The sequence below is a fragment of the Leuciscus leuciscus genome, assembly GCF_965113295.1.
Source record: "Leuciscus leuciscus genome assembly, chromosome: 22".
NCBI classification, from domain to species: Eukaryota; Metazoa; Chordata; class Actinopteri; order Cypriniformes; family Leuciscidae; genus Leuciscus; species Leuciscus leuciscus.
The window spans coordinates 18,169,918-18,187,357 of record NC_138746.1 but is presented as its reverse complement, the minus strand read 5'-3'; the positions used below and the strand labels follow the sequence as shown (position 1 = coordinate 18,187,357).

Genomic DNA, 17,440 nt, shown 5'->3' with positions numbered 1-17,440 from the left:
ACCATCAGGCATACCTGAATTTCACAAAAAAAAACATGTTCAGTTTCTTTATGGACAGCTTCATATAGTGCTACCCATAAGTTAAGTCCTCTGACTTTGTTGTTCCAGCTGTCATGCCCTTACATATCAGCATCTCTCTCTCTCTCTAGAGTTTTGTGTGGAATGAACCAGTATTAAAACAGGTATTCAGCACCAAATCACCTTTAATGGTCTTCATGGTTTAGCCTCCTCCTGAGTCTTCATTAAAGAACTGCCCTTTTCACCCAGAGCGCAGTGTGGGAGAGTTTAAACTCAGGCCATTGTGAAGAACAGAACTGTTCTGGGCTGTGTTTCTCAAAAGCATCGTAAGCCTAAATTGATCGTAGAGAATAGAGACTATAGGTGGCAATTGTTCTACGATCAGTTTAGGCTTAGAAACGCAGCCCTGGAGATGTTACTGAAATCAGGCAGTTCATCCTGAGTATGTGTTCAGAACAGAGTAAATGTGTATTTTAGGACATATAAGTGCCATGGTGTTTGGCTATTTATATATAATTTCATTGTATGCACATACCTTATAGTCTTAGTTATTATAATAAGCTGTTGTCCCAGTAGTGAGGTAAATTGTCACAATTGAATTTTCTATTAAAAAGCTTATACACTGTAGAAAAATAGTTGTTGGTTTAACTTAAAAAAAAAAAGTAACCTGTTGCCTTAACATTTTGAGTTCATTGGAATTAAAATTGAGTTAATACAATGAAGGTTTAATAAACAGAAACTCAAAATGTTATGCTATCTCACCCACATGAATGATCTAAGTTGATTTAATGATTTGACAAAAGAAAAAATGTTGTGATAAATCATGAAAATATTTTTTACAGTGTTAAGCAACAAAAAACAATTCATGAAACAGTGACATTAAAAGGAAATTGCATAATATTATGACATTTAAAAGACATAAATGTAAAACAAACAATTTGCCCCATCCTTGTTCTTATAAAAAGAATGGAAAAAAACAGTCTTGATTTATGTAGGCCTACAAGTAGTCTATTGTATGTTTTTTTTTTTTTTAGAGTGATTTTATTGTTTTGAGCTATTGCAAAAATATATCATGATGAAAATTTAGTTTAGAGGACAGACTTAACAACAAAAAATAACTGATAGTTACTAAGATGTGCTGCATCCCACAACAAGCCCCAGTTCACGCATCACTGAAGCTCTGTTATAGACATAAACCATACCTGACCAAACACAAATACACTAGAAGCCTCCAAATCCAATTCAACGCCCATATACAGTACATTCTTACACATAGCAGGAGTTTGAAATAGTTCCCAAATCTGTCATTTACACACACACACACTGTTTCGCTTACATTTATTGAACTGTTGCTACTCCATGTTAGGCCGTGCGACTCATAGAGATGTGGATGAGGTATTTATGGGTGAAAGGCCAAAGTGTGTGTGAGTGTGCGTTTACTGGCTGGTATTATTACTCAGTGTTTGGGAATGGCAACAGCTGTGGCGTAAAAGAAGAAAAACAAAAATCAGAGAAAGAAAGAGAGAGTGAATGATGGAGTGAGTGTTTAGGGAGACAAGTTAAAAAAGAGTGACAGGGAGAGAGAGCAGAGAGGACAGAACCGAAGTGTTTTAAAGCAGAGGAGAACGTGTGTGACACAGGGCAGTGTGTGTGTGTGTGTGGGGGGGGTAAAATGAACTCCAGATGTGATATGGTCTCAGCTCAGACCAGGCGTCAGAAGCAGAATTAGAGGTTTAAGAAGGCAGAGAGAGTGAAAAAGAGGAGAAGAATCTTAGAGAACACATAAGAGTCACAATAGAGGTAAGTGTGTGATTGGGTGTTTGTTTCTTCCTAACAGAGTCTTCAGAATGATTTACTGAATGCCTGTGACACAGGGAGCACGGTTACTGATAGAGCATGAAAATCAATTCAGGAGGAACGGGAAGAACAGAGATGAAAAAGTCTAGGGAAAAAGCAGATGTCAGCATGAAAGGACCAATCAGCATGAAAAGAAATCAGACAGTCATATAGGAAAATCACCTTCTGTAGGCAGTGGTTAACACTCAGCAGATGTTTCTACTGGTGTGTGAATATGGATTGCGGTCTGAAGGTAGAGCTATCTGCAGGACTAAATTCAGGCTGAAAAGAGACATAACTCCCAAGAGCCATGGATCTCATTTTCCACTCTTTGAAAGTTAGCATGAAATGATGTTTTAAAGGCTTTTTTTTTTCTTTACACGTTTACTCAAAAGGCCCACACATGATTTTTAAAATGTCTTACTCATGTATTTATTGACTCACAGACACTCACATCTAAAGTTAAAGGGTGAATCACAAAACCTTTCAAACAGTTCACCACAAAAAAAAAACAGAAGAAACAAAGAAGTATTGTGACATTTCTTATAAAAATTATGTAGTTATAAAATAAAAAAGAATACAAGTAAAAGTAAGTAATGATAGAATAATATATTATTGAAATTGTATTAACCCATTGTTTGTTGTATATATTTAGATTTTTTTTTTTTACTTTTTTTTATGTAATGCTATAAAATGATTGCAATGAGAAAGCTAAACTGTCTATATGCATTGCTAATGGGATTTAAATATATATATATATATATATATATTGCAATAAAACAAAAAGAAAATACTTTTTTGCCAAATATTTTTCTTTTGTTAAACATGTTTTTTTTTGTGAGATTCACTTGAACACCAATCCTCTGCAAACCATAAAACACCTCATCTCCATTATATCTCATGGTTTCATCATGCGTTTTTGGGGATGTCACTCAAGTAACCATGTCACACAAAGCAGTTCTCTTATCACTGACCACATCCCTTACCTGCAGCTGAAATCTTACGGCCATCCTGAGCTGAACAATGCTTTATTATTCACACACTTCATTAATAACACAACTACCAGATTTCTCGAAGTAAGCCTATGCAAGATTGCATGTCTGTGAATGTGTTACAGACAGGCTTACTTTGGGCGGTCCCTCAAGCTAATGCAGCATATTAGAAACAGCAGGAGAGAGCAAAGGCCACAGACTACACACACACACACACACACAGAGCATTTGTTTTCCATTATCTGACATACAGAGAACCCTCTGTCCAAATCAATGAAGAAAAATCAGCCTGTCTATCAATCTTTCTCACATGCAAACCAGCAAAAACACACAGTAATGCTTGGATCTCTTAGACTAAACATGGATCACAGACTCCATTCCAGATGCCACAGTACACAAGCCAGTGAGAAACAAGCTTTAATTCGTATTTCCCTTTATTTATTTAATTCCACATAAAAATACATACAAATTGTCCTTTTGGACATATAAACAGGGTTTCAATGGTAAAACAAACAAACAAACAAACAACATATATTTTCAATTTATTATTTGCATTTAAAATGGCAAGAAAATCATCACAAAAAATCTTTGGATAGTGCGTTGGTGAAGAAATGCCCAGAAAGGTCTGAAAAATCTTCAAAAATCTAATCCATATAAAGACAATGAATAAATCAGTTTTTTTTCTTTCCAGACAGGCACGATCAGAACAATTTTCCAATTCATTGAATGTGGATATTAGATTTATGCAGATATTTAGATATTTGAAAAATGTGCAGCTGCTTCATTCATTGGTTTCATCTGTCTTTCACAGATCACGGCAACCATCTGATTCAAAGATTGTCAAACTCGGGTGTCGTTCAGACATTCAGAATAGATTGCTATGCATTTCACTGCTTTGCTGGATATTGTGGGTTTGATTGTGCCTCTGTTCAGTGTTCAAGTGACATTACAGGATTATGAGAACATTAGGAGTATCTCATCTCATTAGGATTCCCTTCTTGAAGCAGCATTTGGTCCAGTAAACAGAGTCTGACTAGTGTATAACCTGTAAAATAAGGTTCTTCTTCAAGGCGAGACAACCGGGATGCGTTGAGCTCACGACTCGTGCAGTGCAACGTGTCCCACAATGATGAAGTTAAAGGTCAAGGACCTTGAACCCAGGAGACAATGATGACACACAGGCTCAGCACACCCACAACCAGGCCAATGACCAACAGAAAAACTGCCTAGAAAAGAGGAAAGGTGGAAAAGATGCTTATGGAAAGAAAATTAAAGAAAGTGACAATCAACATATCAAGTGTAAAAACAAACTTTACGTTACAAAAACATGTAAAGTCAGACATAATGTACACTACCGCTCAAAAGTTTGGGATCATTTTGATTTTTTTATGTTACAAAAGATTTCCATTTCAAATAAATGCTGTTCTTTTGAACTTTCTATTCATCAACGAATCCTGAAAAAAACTGCATCATTGTTTTCACAAAAAAAATTAAGGTCTGGTTTCACAGACAGGGCTTTACATTAAGCCAGGATTAGGCCTTTTAGGCCATTTAAGTGGCTTTTATAAACGTGCCTTAGAAAATAACATTACTGGTCTGCATCTTGAGACAAAACAACGGCACAGACATATTAAAAGATATTAAAACAAAGAGCAGTTATTTAAAATTGTATAATATTATATATATTATTATATTATATTATATATTTTTGATCAAATAAATGCAGCCATGGTAAGCATAAGAGGCTTCTTACTCCAAACTTTTTAACAGTAGAGTATAACAAATGGGTAAAATTCTCTCAGAACTAACAGTCTAGTGCAAAGCAACTCATGCATGTAGTACTGAATGTATGCAAGACTTTAGATACCCCTGCTGAATTGAGAGATCTGATTGGCTCAGAGCTGATTCTCAAATAAAACATTCCCGGATACACAAACAGCAAACATGTGGAGGTCGTAGAGCCTGGAATCACACATGAAAAGGTATGCAGACACACACGCACACAAATACAAACATACCTGTTTAACTGTTGAGCAGTGAATTTAACAGTCAAGCACATACAAGTATGGACAAACACTCACCGACCACACCAAAGACATTCCTGATGTCAGGGACAAAAATAGCAAGCAGCAGCACAAGAGTGAGGATGAAAATACAGGAAAGTGAATGAGAGAGCCAGGAGAACTCCCTCTCTCTCTTGCATAACATCAACAACGCTTTACGTGCCTGAGAAAAAGAAAGGGAGGATTTGTTTTCTGAATTTCTTCTATTAAATAGTTCACAGTCTGGTGTTTGACTTACTGGGAAGTGAATGAGCGGCACAGTGAGCAGAACGGCCAATAGAATCGCGACACGCACTGACATAACCAAAACATCCCGTGGTAGGTAGGTGTCGTATCCTAGCAACAGCTCTGATTCCACATGTGCTGCGGATAAAGAGGGTTAGATCAGATCAATCAATTTATGTTCGTCATTAACAGATTAATCCAAAGAGTACTGAACTGGAACAGTAAAGATTATAATCCAGGGGTCTACCAAGAGACAAAAACACTAACCAAACACACCTCATGCAGCTAATAATGGGCTTTATTCATATTGGAATATTAGAATACTAATTAGTATACACTGGCTCTCATCACATTTTTAAAGATACTTTGTGAAACCGTAAAACAACTTTTCAAATATTAGTGTTTTGCCTGAATCTTCGGCCTCACTGCAAAGGGGATCATGTTTACTCCAGTTGTTAATGTGCATTTGCAGTCTGAATTGATTATGAAATAAAAAGAAAGATGGTTTACTGCAAAATAATGGCAAGGAAATCATTCTATCGAGTTGTCTTAACTGTACGCACACAAATGTACAAATAACTCTTACGAACCTGTTCTTTTTAGTGAATCAAAAAACATACAGTACAACCAGTGCAGTCTGATTCATGAGAAAATGACACTTGACTATGATTCAAAATGATGTGTAGTTTAGGTTTGTAAACCAGTGTAATTACTGATGGTTTGCTCATATTGCAAAGGTTGAATTTGAGATTTTTGGTAATTAAATAAAATTTTATTTTAAGAATTTTTTATTTTGCATTTAGTAAGTCTAGTTATCATCTCCAAAATAAAAATGGTAATTTCACATTGGTTGGATTTAAAATAACGGTCAGGGTCTGACATTACTTCCAGCTCTTTTGTGACACTAAAAATGTCAATTCAAGAGTTGCATTGTGGAATACAGGGATGAAGGTCGATCTCCAAGAGCAGGATTAACACACAAAACAAACACTTTGAGGATCTTGTTGTGCAGCTTGAGCAATGTTCTTACAATAGAAGGTGAGGTATCCAAAAAGAGCAGAGATCAGATAGACCACGAAACTAAGCGAGATGCTGACATTTGTCACATTCTGCATTCTCCGTTTTGTGGGTCTGAAAAACACACATTCATACCATAAGGCAACAACAGATTATATATATGTGGCAGATGCTCAGAAAGAACTGAGTGAACTGACCTGTGTAACTCGCAGTAAATGGGTAAAACCGCCGTATGGCACAGGAAGGAGAAAGCCATTGTTGGGACAGCATAAGCACTCTGCAATGCGCACACACACACACAGTCATTTCTCACCCTCCTGATGTGTGTGCGGTTATGCTATAATATTACAACTAATATTTGGGTTTCTAATAGTCCTGCAAGGCGGTCTTTAAATCAAAACATAGCTCTCCTTTCTCAGGAAAACACACACACACACACACACACACTCACCTTACTAGAGATCGCAAACAGTTGTGGGGTGCACTCGGAGGTATTTAAGCTCTGCGGATAGAAAAACAAAATGTGAAGTTGATGTGAATATGAAGATTAGAATGAAATCAGGACAGGAACAGAATGAAAAACTACTTTCTGATATTTAGATTACAGTATCTGTAGCTGAATATCAGGAAGTAAAGGTTTGACCTCTGGCTCAAGAGGGTCAAAGGTCACATCCCTTATTAAAACAATGCTACTTCCAGTTTCTGAAGCGTTGGATCCAAACGTACTCCACAAAAGTCCATATCCGCTACATAAGAATTATTTTTAATTTTTTTACAAAAGCATGCTTTTTTTATGACATAAAAACTCAAAATTGTGGCACAAGACATATTTATGAGATGAAAGTCAAATCTCAATTATAATAAAAAAAAATCCAAATTATGAGAAAGTCAAAATTATGATTTTCATAATTTTAATTTGTCAAGATTTTGACTTCTTAATCTCAGTCATGACCTTTTAATCTAATAATTATGAATTAGTATATGTCTTGTCTCAAAATGTAATAAGTTAAAGTACGTAAATTTCAACTTTTATGTCAATATACTTTTTATCTCAGAAATATTTAGTATGACTTGTATCATAATTTTGACTTTGTCTGGCAGAAATGGGTTTCCATACTTTAGCCTGTCTGTTGTAATGAAAATTAAGGTTTTAGATGGGTCGTACTGAAGTCTATTATTGTTTTTTGGGTATTCATTTGGGGTGTATTAGGCAAGTGTGTGTCTGTGTGTGTGTGTGTCTGTGTGTGTGTGTGTCTGTGTGTGTGTGTGTCTGTGTGTGTGTGTGTCTGTGTGTGTGTGTGTCTGTGTGTGTGTGTGTCTGTGTGTCTGTGTGTCTGTGTGTCTGTGTGTGTGTGTGTCTGTGTGTGTGTGTGTCTGTGTGTGTGTGTGTCTGTGTGTGTGTGTGTCTGTGTGTGTGTGTGTGTGTGTGTGTCTGTGTCTGTGTGTGTGTGTGTGTGTGTGTCTGTGTCTGTGTGTGTGTGTGTGTGTGTGTGTGTGTCTGTGTGTGTGTGTGTGTGTCTGTGTGTCTGTGTCTGTGTGTGTGTGTCTGTGTCTGTGTGTGTGTCTGTGTGTGTGTCTGTGTGTGTGTCTGTGTGTGTGTCTGTGTGTGTGTCTGTGTGTGTGTGTGTGTGTGTGTGTGTGTCTGTGTGTGTGTGTGTGTCTGTGTGTGTGTGTGTGTCTGTGTGTGTGTGTGTGTCTGTGTGTGTGTGTGTGTCTGTGTGTGTGTGTGTGTGTGTGTGTGTGTGTGTGTGTGTCTGTGTGTGTGTGTCTGTGTGTGTGTCTGTGTGTGTGTCTGTGTGTGTGTGTCTGTGTGTGTGTCTGTGTGTGTGTCTGTGTGTGTGTCTGTGTGTGTGTCTGTGTGTGTGTCTGTGTGTGTGTCTGTGTGTGTGTCTGTGTGTGTGTCTGTGTGTGTGTCTGTGTGTGTGTCTGTGTGTGTGTCTGTGTGTGTGTCTGTGTGTGTGTCTGTGTGTGTGTCTGTGTGTGTGTCTGTGTGTGTGTGTCTGTGTGTGTGTCTGTGTGTGTGTGTCTGTGTGTGTGTGTCTGTCTGTGTGTCTGTCTGTGTGTCTGTCTGTGTGTCTGTCTGTGTGTCTGTCTGTGTGTCTGTCTGTGTGTCTGTCTGTGTGTCTGTCTGTGTGTCTGTCTGTGTGTCTGTCTGTGTGTCTGTCTGTGTGTCTGTCTGTGTGTCTGTCTGTGTGTCTGTCTGTGTGTCTGTCTGTGTGTCTGTCTGTGTGTCTGTCTGTGTGTCTGTCTGTGTGTCTGTCTCTCTGTGTGTGTGTGTGTGTGTGTGTGTGTGTCTCTCTGTGTGTGTGTCTCTCTGTGTGTGTGTGTCTCTCTGTGTGTGTGTGTCTCTGTGTGTGTGTGTGTGTCTGTGTGTGTGTGTGTGTGTGTGTGTGTGTGTCTCTGTGTGTGTGTGTGTCTCTGTGTGTGTGTGTGTCTCTGTGTGTGTGTGTGTGTGTGTGTCTCTGTGTGTGTGTGTGTCTCTGTGTGTGTGTGTGTCTCTGTGTGTGTGTGTGTCTCTGTGTGTGTGTGTTTTCTCTTTACCAGGCTCATAGTGGAGTTTAATGGTAGCGGACAGGGAATGGACCATTTTTTCACCACCACCTGTGAGAGAGATGAAAACATCAACATGGGAAAGATAGAGAGACAGACAGATAAATAGAGAGACTCATCTCACCACTACAGTAAAGAACAACATGAAGATGAATGCAAGACTGCTGGTGTATCCCAGGAAACCTGAGGAGAACACAAAAAACAAAGATATGTATTCTCTCACACACATTAACAATATTGAGAAAAACAAACCCTGATGATACTCACCAATCTTTGGAAGTAGAGCCAATGGCAACACTATAATTACAGTGACTAAAATCAGTAGGATAACGCCATTCCCAAACCACTCTCTATGGAGGACAGAAAAGAAATGCATGACAAAATGACACAAAGTGAAGATGGACACAAATTTAAAGATTTTGGGGTCGGGAATATTTGTCTCATTTTATTAAGGAGTCTCTTATGCTCATTTATTTAAACAAAAACACAGTAAAACAGTAATATTGGAAAATGACATAATTCTTTACAAATAATTCTAATATTTGCTGTGCAAGAAACATTTCCTCTTACTAATCCTACTCTTATTGTTATTGTCACAGTTAAAAAAGCTGTGCTGCTTAATATTTTTACAAGTTCAATAGAACAGCATTTATCTGAAATAGAAATTTTCCTAACATCTTTTGCCACTTTTGATCAATTTAATATATCCTTACTAAATACGATAGATGATAGATGGAAAGATAATCCTGAAAAAAAAGAAATGAAAAAAAAAAGCTTTCCACAGAAATATGGGAAAAAACTAAGGAAAAGTATGTTTATTGATGCTTTGCCAATATTAAACAGAGTACTTTAAACAAAAAAAATTATGATTGAGAACTGAGAGACTGAATCTTTAACAGGTTGGTGTTTATGAGAGATCTCCTGTGGTTCTCTCTTAAAAACAGGGAGGTATTAGACAGCCCAGCTGATCCGCTCGCAGAAATGAAGATAAATTACTCCACTGAAAGAATAATGTTATTTTACAGTAAATGACTACAGTTTCAAGTGTGTATACTGTGGCCGGGGTTGTGATTTTTGCTCCTCCCAGAGAGAGAGTAGTAATGTTTGTGTGTGTCTGGGTCTGGTCACAGTAATTGTGCTGGTGAAGGGAATCTTGGGCAGGCACGACTCTCATTGGGCAGAACATATGTGCGAGATTTACGTGAACGGACCTGTAATGCAAACCAGCTGTGTGGGGACGGGGCACAGTCAAACCACAGCTCAGAACAGCGGCTAATAAAATAATGACCGTTACATTCTTACTCAGGAATACTTTCTCTTTTGGAAACTCGCTTAAAGGCAGAGGATCGAGAGAAAGAGTGTTTATCTGCCAGAGAGTGAATGATCCTGTGTGAAAGTGTCCCTTTCTATCTCTCTTCCTGAATCGTGTTTCAGTTTTGTCTCTCCCCGTGGATTTTTCTGTGGATTCAGCCAGATTCTGTTTTAGTATGAATTCTAACACACGGAATTCAGATGTAAATCATATTTGTTCTGATAAACCATATACGATGCCATTCAAACGTTTGGGGTGCATCTTAATATTTTAGTGGAAACCGTGATACATTTATCTTTTTAGGATTCTGTGATACATATAAAGTAAAAAAAACGGCATTTATTTGAAACAGAAATATTTTGTAACATTATAAAAGTTTTTACTGTCACTTTCAATCTATGTATTGTGAAATGAAAATGTATTGTGTCCTTGCCTAATAAAAGTATCTTTATTAGATACTTTTTTCATTTTAATCTGAGTTGTTCTCCAAAATGACACTGTAAATAAGACATTTTGTTGGTTGTTTGGTTTCTACTTTTTGTTATGCTCATTTTAAACATTTTGTATGATCTGATTAGCAAATATAGTTTCTTCAATAAGCATTTCAATTTCAGTGAGAACAGAAAAAAAATTATTCATAATGGAAACTTGCATTGCACATTATTAGAAGGGGTGTGGTAAGGCCAGCATATATTTATTTACCCAGAACTCTCTTTGCTCATGAAGCCGGTGATGGCTGCAGGCATTTCAGACTTCAAGATGAACAAGTAGCTGGACATAGCTAAAGAAAGAGAAGGACAGCACATTATAAATACATGTTATACAACTCCTCCAACATGCACTATAACAGCTCATAAAGCAATCTCACACACGCACAAATCCACTCAGAAAAGCCAAACCATTCCACAGACAGACACAGCCTTTTTAAAACCCAGCACAGTGCTGAGGTCAACATACTCTGAACTAACACTAACAGCCACAAATTCATATCACATGGTCATATATACACACAGAGATTAAACCTGACTGCAGCCAAACATTTTTCTCACACAATCAGACACTTGCTGCCATTCTAAAGACAATGTAAAAGTGAGATGAAATGACTGTTAAGTCATTATGGTAGATTAATAAGACATAGTCTGTTTTACTGCTACTAAACACCACATAACATACAGAATACTCACTACAGTTCACAGTGAGTAGTGAGCAGTGTGGAGTGAAAGACAGAAAGAAAGAGAAGAAACAGTTTTAATTTCCATATTCACTTTACACCATTATTTAGTATAGCTGTTGTTCAGAGGTTAACCTGCTATGCTAACTTCTTTGGCAATACATAAATTAAAGTCATATCCTCCCAATAAAACGTGTTCAAACTGAGAGAGAGAGAGTAAAAGAGAAAGAGACTCTCTGCCTCTGGGGTAATATTAAGTAATATAATTTAACCATCTAAATAAAAAGTGAAAGTGAAAAGCTCACCGCCAATGTTCTGAATGAGAATAGTACAAGCCACCAGAATCTGCACAAAACATGTAAAACATGTTTTACAGGAGTAACAAGGCATATTTCACATTTATAGTGAATTCAGTTATGATGAGTACTTGGATAATGAGAATGATGAGTTATTTATTCATATAACAAAATGAAACATTGCAGTGCATTATTCCAAATTAAAAGCAGGCAATCTTCAGACAAAGACAAAATCAAATAAATAGAGCTAGGTATTAGATCTGTGATATTAACCAACCTTGCCAGGTCTGTTGAAGGCTTTCTCTCCAAGCGCTTCATAAGAGTTGATGCCTAACATACATAAACGTATGCAATAGTGATCGGTTACAATGTACAATCTGATCATTTCAGATTTTTGACCTGATGTACAACTTGTGAGGAGTTATAGTCACAGATTATGTAAGGTAAACAGGAGTGAGTAGGGTAAAGAAGAGGTCAAAAGTGAGAGCTGATATTACCTGTCTTGTCACAGAGGAGCAGCAGGAGATGGACAGAATAAACAGCCAAACTGGAGACCACGAGCAACAGAATACTGTGAAGAACACATGCAGAGTTGAAAAAACACCTGATCTTCAAGCTCAAAGGATTATTCATTGTACGTGCCTTACTGCAACTGCACTTTTTGTTTAAAAAAAGGGATGCATGCATCACATTTTCTGTGGTAATCAACATTATACTACAAATGTTGTCAAAAAAGCTAAGCTTGTATTGAATCTGGAACACTGTGCGTTGCGTGTACCTGAATCCGATAATGCCCGTATTGGCCATGGCATACGAGAGACCCAGGATGCCACTACCCATGATAGCATTCATCAGATTAAAGGCAGAGGACATGAAGGACGCACCTCTAACCTGAACATCCTGTGAGGAAGATAAATGCATCAGAAATTAAACATGACAGCGCAGCTCACACTGGAATAAACTGAAGCTAATTTAATCCTTGACTTTAGGCAAGAGACAAAGCATGCCCGATGAATGTCATTATTGTCTGCTTACACACTGCATTTCTGGAAGCACAAAGGGAAGCGAAATCTTTGCAAGCAAAGACAATAAAATTGCATAAGATCAGCATGTGATGTGAAAATGACTAGAATGTGAAAGATAACATGATGTGAAATACACATACTCTATCCATTTCCAGCACAGTTTTCTAAAACTAGTACAGCACTGTGAATGGGAAGTTTAGACTGGATTTACTTTAATAATGCACATTTAGGCCTATTTACTTTGACATGTCACATAAATTGTATTCATTTATGGCACTGCAAAGCACTTTGTACATTTTATACTGTGCTAAAAAAAATGAAGCTTATTATTATCCAAATTAATATTGACCCATCAAAAAGAGTCTTAATTTTAAACATTCTATCAGACAAAGAATGCTTTAAGTGCTAAAAAATGGTCATCTTAATGTGCAGTTAAAAATTTTGGGAAGTAGCTAATACTAAGAATTTTTACGGCATTTTAATAAGAAAAAGAATAGATGATGGTAACAGGGTTGACACAACATGGGGACAACCTCAATTATTTTAAATATATTATTATGTCCACTAATATCTAAAAATCTAATAATCTAATAAATACATAATAAAACATACATATGGAAGCCCATTTCCACTACATAAGTTTAAAAAAAATCATGCTTTCATAAATCATAATTCTGACAAAAAAAAGTCTACATTATGATGATGTCACAATTATGATAAGATAATAAGTCATAATTACGAGACAAAAAAGTAAATTATGAAATAAATTATGACAATTATGGGATAAAAAGTCAAAATTTTACATAAAATGTGAGATTTATCATAACTATGAGATAAAAAGGATGACATTTTGAGAAGCCACAATGCGACAAAAAGTAGAGATTTTATGTTATCATTATGACTTGTCCCATAATTTCACTTAGAATCTATTTCCCACTTATTATATCATACTTCTCATGTGGCGAAAATGGGCTTCCATACATGATGATAATACAAAATTGTTTATATGTGCTATATAAGCATATCAACAATAAACCGAAGTATCTTAGTAATTGTTAGTCATTATTTACACATGTTCTCGCGGGACAGAAAATGCAGCCCTTTCGTTCTTCTTGTTCTGGTTCTTCTTCTTCTTATTTCTGTAACTGAGCAATGACTGGCTGTGGTTTACCTGGGCTAACAGCGGTCTGCTCTCCTCTCCGATGGGCTCATACTCGCTCCCCGTCTGCACGCTGTAGTTTGCGCCGCTTTTCCCCATGTTCCACCGTGTAGTGTCTCTTTACCCTTCTGCACTGACCGAAAGCCGGCCATTCGCTCTTAGACACCGCTGTCCGTCAGTACATGTGCCCGGCTCTCACACCACCGGCTTCACAGAAACACAAGCAAACGTAAACATCCCTTTTCACGTGATTATTGACGAACGGTCACATGTCTTTTTATAAAGCACGTCACAGACCAATCACCTCCAGCACAGCCAAAGTCTCGGTCGCTCAGAAATGACGTACGTACTCAATGTAAAAGCGTGTTCGCATGGCAGCTGCCTGGAGAGGGTGAGCTGTTTCAGTTTATTTTGTTTATAATATTAAACTTAAGGTTATTTGTTGAATTGTGTTGAATAACATGGTTTAAGCTATGTGGCTATACAGATAATATTGTAGTTTATTATCAGGCGTAGATAACAGTCTGCTCTGCTGCTAGAAACGGGGATTTATAGACTGTTAGGTGTAGTCTATGCATTCACGAAAAGGATGTAAAAATTATTATTTATTTATTTATTTTCATTAGAAACTTTTATACAGGCATGACCTTTCTTTCTCCCTCTCTCTCTCTCATGACCAACAGATCTGGCAGACTTTTGTTCCTTGTGCAGAAACATCACAGTTGTATCTCTCTGCCTCAGAATTTAAACCAGTTTGCAAGAATTTCCCTCCAGTTTTCCACTGTGATCCATTATCAGAAAGCCATGCCTGACCAACCCCAGACATCAACTGATCTGGGGCTCTACAAACCCCCTCCCACAGTCCGAGGAATGACAGAACTGGACCGGGCTGCTTTCAGTCAGACAGTCAGCGTTCCTGCCATACGGATACCAACCAACGTTCTCAACAAATTGGTGAAGAGTTTGAAGAAAGTGGCACTACAGAGGCCAGGACTCAAACGGGTCGTGGATGAACACAAAGAAGATGGTAATAAAGATTGTAGTAATGGAGAACATCGGCTGTTGCTATTGGATCCGAACAGCATTACATTTACAGATTCGTTCGGCAGTGAGGAGGCAGAAGCTCTGAAAGCGTATGGGGTGCCTCAGGAGATCCAGAGATACGAACTGAAACTCACCTATGAGAACCTTAAGAGTGAGGAGATACTGCGAGCTGTACTTCCTGAAGGACAGGATGTGACATCAGGATTTAGCAGAGTGGGCCACATCGCCCACATGAACCTGAGAGACCACCAGCTCCCCTACAAAAAACTGATTGGTAAGAAAATGATCCAAGAAATCACCTTAAAGGGATAGTTCACCCAAAAATTCTGTCATTAATTACTCACCTTCATGTTGTTCCAAACCCATACGACTTTCGTTCATCTTCTGAACACAAATTAAGATCTTTCTGATGAAATCTGAGAGCTTTCTGTCTCTCCATAGACAGCTATACAAATTATACTACTTTGACGCCTCAAAAAGTTCATAAATAGATCGTAAAACTAATCCGTATGAATTGTGCAGTTTAGTCAATTTTCTAAGATGAACAAATTGAATGTAGACTTTTATTCACATAAATACACATTGATCAATGAACATAAACAGAAGCTCAACCAAACCTGCTTGACATGCAAGAACAAACCTCTGCATAACAAGAGAATGAACCTCATTGGTTCTCGCACGTCAAGCGAACATGCTTGAGCTTTCGTTTACCACAACTGATGTGTGAATGTTTATATATGAATAAAAGCCTAAATTGAATCTGTTCATCATATATAGTGATTGTCTCTTCAGAAAATCTGGACTAAACTGCTCAATTCATATGGATTAGTTTTACGATCTCTTTATGAACTTTTTGAAGCGTCAAAGTGTCAGTTGCATAGCTGTCTATGGAGGGACAGAAAGCTCTCAGATTTCTTAAAAAATATCTTCATGTGTGTTCCGAAGATGAACGAAAGTCTTACGGGTTTGGAACAACATGATAGTGAGTAATTAATGACAGAATGTTCATTTTTGGGTAGACTATCATTCTGAACCTGTAGTGTTTTTGTCCATACAATGGATTGTGTGGTCCAATTTAGTTTGGTCCAAACGTTCTAATATATATTTTGAATTAGCTTTTATTTTTTATTTTTAGTTTAATTCTCAATAATTTTCTTAGATGCCATTGTAATTTTTGTTAGGTTTTGTTTATTTTTATTTAGTTTTTAGTATTTTCAGTTAATTAGTGCTTCAACTTCAAATTATTTCAGTTAGTTGCCAAGGCACTACAGTTTCTATTTTTCATTGTTTTTTTTAATATATATATATATATAAGCTTTATTTCAATTAACAAAAATGTTTTTAATAGTTTTAGTTAATAATTTAACAGGTTAATAAAAAAAAAAAGTAAATTGACAGAATTTTCATTTTTGGGTGAACTATCCCTTGAAGTTTAAATCTGTCTTGTCTTTTCAGGACTATTGTGGCAGAGATTAGATTCTGCAATCATGAAATCATCTGCCAAGGTGTTTTGCCACCAACAGACTTTGTGTTTTGTTCCAGGTCAAGTAATCATAGATAAGAACCCCGGCATTACCTGTGTGGTCAACAAGACCAACACCATTGATTCTACTTACAGGAACTTCCAAATGGAGGTTTTGGCAGGCGAGAGTAACATGGTGGCAAAGGTGAGTTCACCTAATATATGGATTCAGCATAAACATGAATTATTAAAGATACATCTGATTTTAATCAATTTTATTTATTTTCTCAGGTACGGGAGAATGGTGTATTTTACGAGTTTGATTTCTCTCGAGTGTACTGGAACCCTCGACTGAGCACCGAACACGAGCGCATCGTTGCCCTCCTTCAGCGCGGCGATACTGTAGTAGACGTTTTCGCCGGGGTCGGTCCGTTTGCGATCCCAGCGGCCCGTCGAGGCAGCGAGGTCCTTGCCAACGACTTGAACCCAGATTCCTTCCGTTGGCTCCAGCACAATGCTAAGCTCAACAAGGTTGACCGAAAGATAACCTCATTTAACATGGATGGACGGGACTTCATCCGGGGACCGGTTCGGGAGCGCCTGCCTGCTCTAATGAAGGGATCACAAAAGATTCACGTGGTGATGAATCTCCCCGCACTGGCTCTCGAGTTCCTTGATGCTTTCAGAGGTCTGCTGGGTCCGGAGCCAGACCAGAGTCTTTCCCGCCAGGACGACAATCTGCCTCAGGTGCATTGCTACGGGTTCTCCAAGGAAGATGATGCTCAGAGGGATGTAGTGGAGCGGGCAGAGGCGAGTTTGAAGATTTCCCTGCAAGGACAGTGTTCTGTACACCTGGTGAGGAATGTGGCACCTAATAAGGAGATGATGTGTGTGAGTTTTACCCTGCCGAGAGGGGTCCTGTACAGCACACACACCCAAGACAGAGGTAAGAGACTATCACACTCACTAGTGTTATTTGGCAGCAGTGTTAAAACATGAAATAAAGTCAAAGACATACACACTATGCTGTAGTGATGGCGGGTCATTTCTGCTGTACTAAAATGTGTCTCTTTTCCTCCATAGACAGTTCAGAGGAGCCGTGTCCCAAGAAACAGAAGTGTGAGGATTTCACAGACTGAATAAACTCAGTCTTTGTGTTAATTTGCCTGTTAAAATGGTTTGTATTTAGTTTTTTGTTCTTTTAATTTTTTAAAAATAAATTATCATTCCATGTCGGGTGAATGCTGTTGCATTTCTTTGAGACGATCGC

At 37.8% G+C, this 17,440-nt stretch overlaps 2 protein-coding genes across 3 annotated transcripts; one reads left to right on the top strand and one right to left on the bottom strand.

The window, feature by feature from the left end:
* Nucleotides 1–3,262: 3,262 nt before the first annotated feature.
* slc38a6 (solute carrier family 38 member 6) lies at nucleotides 3,263–13,936 on the bottom strand. Of its 2 annotated transcripts, XM_082153091.1 has the most exons (16): nucleotides 13,677–13,935; nucleotides 12,259–12,380; nucleotides 11,978–12,051; nucleotides 11,758–11,810; nucleotides 11,490–11,529; nucleotides 10,716–10,794; nucleotides 8,969–9,051; nucleotides 8,826–8,884; nucleotides 8,693–8,752; nucleotides 6,603–6,653; nucleotides 6,349–6,428; nucleotides 6,165–6,265; nucleotides 5,148–5,272; nucleotides 4,928–5,072; nucleotides 4,714–4,808; nucleotides 3,263–4,072 (listed from the first exon to the last, which is right to left on the bottom strand). In XM_082153091.1, exons 1-16 carry the CDS (start codon nucleotides 13,761–13,763, stop codon nucleotides 3,989–3,991), a joined length of 1,338 nt encoding a protein of 445 aa, XP_082009217.1. In that variant the 5' UTR covers nucleotides 13,764–13,935; the 3' UTR covers nucleotides 3,263–3,988. The 2 variants fall into 2 exon arrangements, with proteins under 2 accessions (XP_082009217.1, XP_082009218.1); XM_082153092.1 differs by lacking the exons at nucleotides 4,714–4,808; nucleotides 4,928–5,072 and having other exon boundaries at nucleotides 13,677–13,936.
* A 48-nt stretch (nucleotides 13,937–13,984) lies between these two features.
* Nucleotides 13,985–17,412, top strand: trmt5 (tRNA methyltransferase 5). The gene is made up of 5 exons (XM_082153085.1): nucleotides 13,985–14,055; nucleotides 14,348–14,982; nucleotides 16,251–16,375; nucleotides 16,462–17,116; nucleotides 17,254–17,412. Exons 1-5 carry the CDS (start codon nucleotides 14,036–14,038, stop codon nucleotides 17,307–17,309), a joined length of 1,491 nt encoding a protein of 496 aa, XP_082009211.1. The 5' UTR covers nucleotides 13,985–14,035; the 3' UTR covers nucleotides 17,310–17,412.
* The last annotated feature ends 28 nt before the right edge of the window (nucleotides 17,413–17,440 follow it).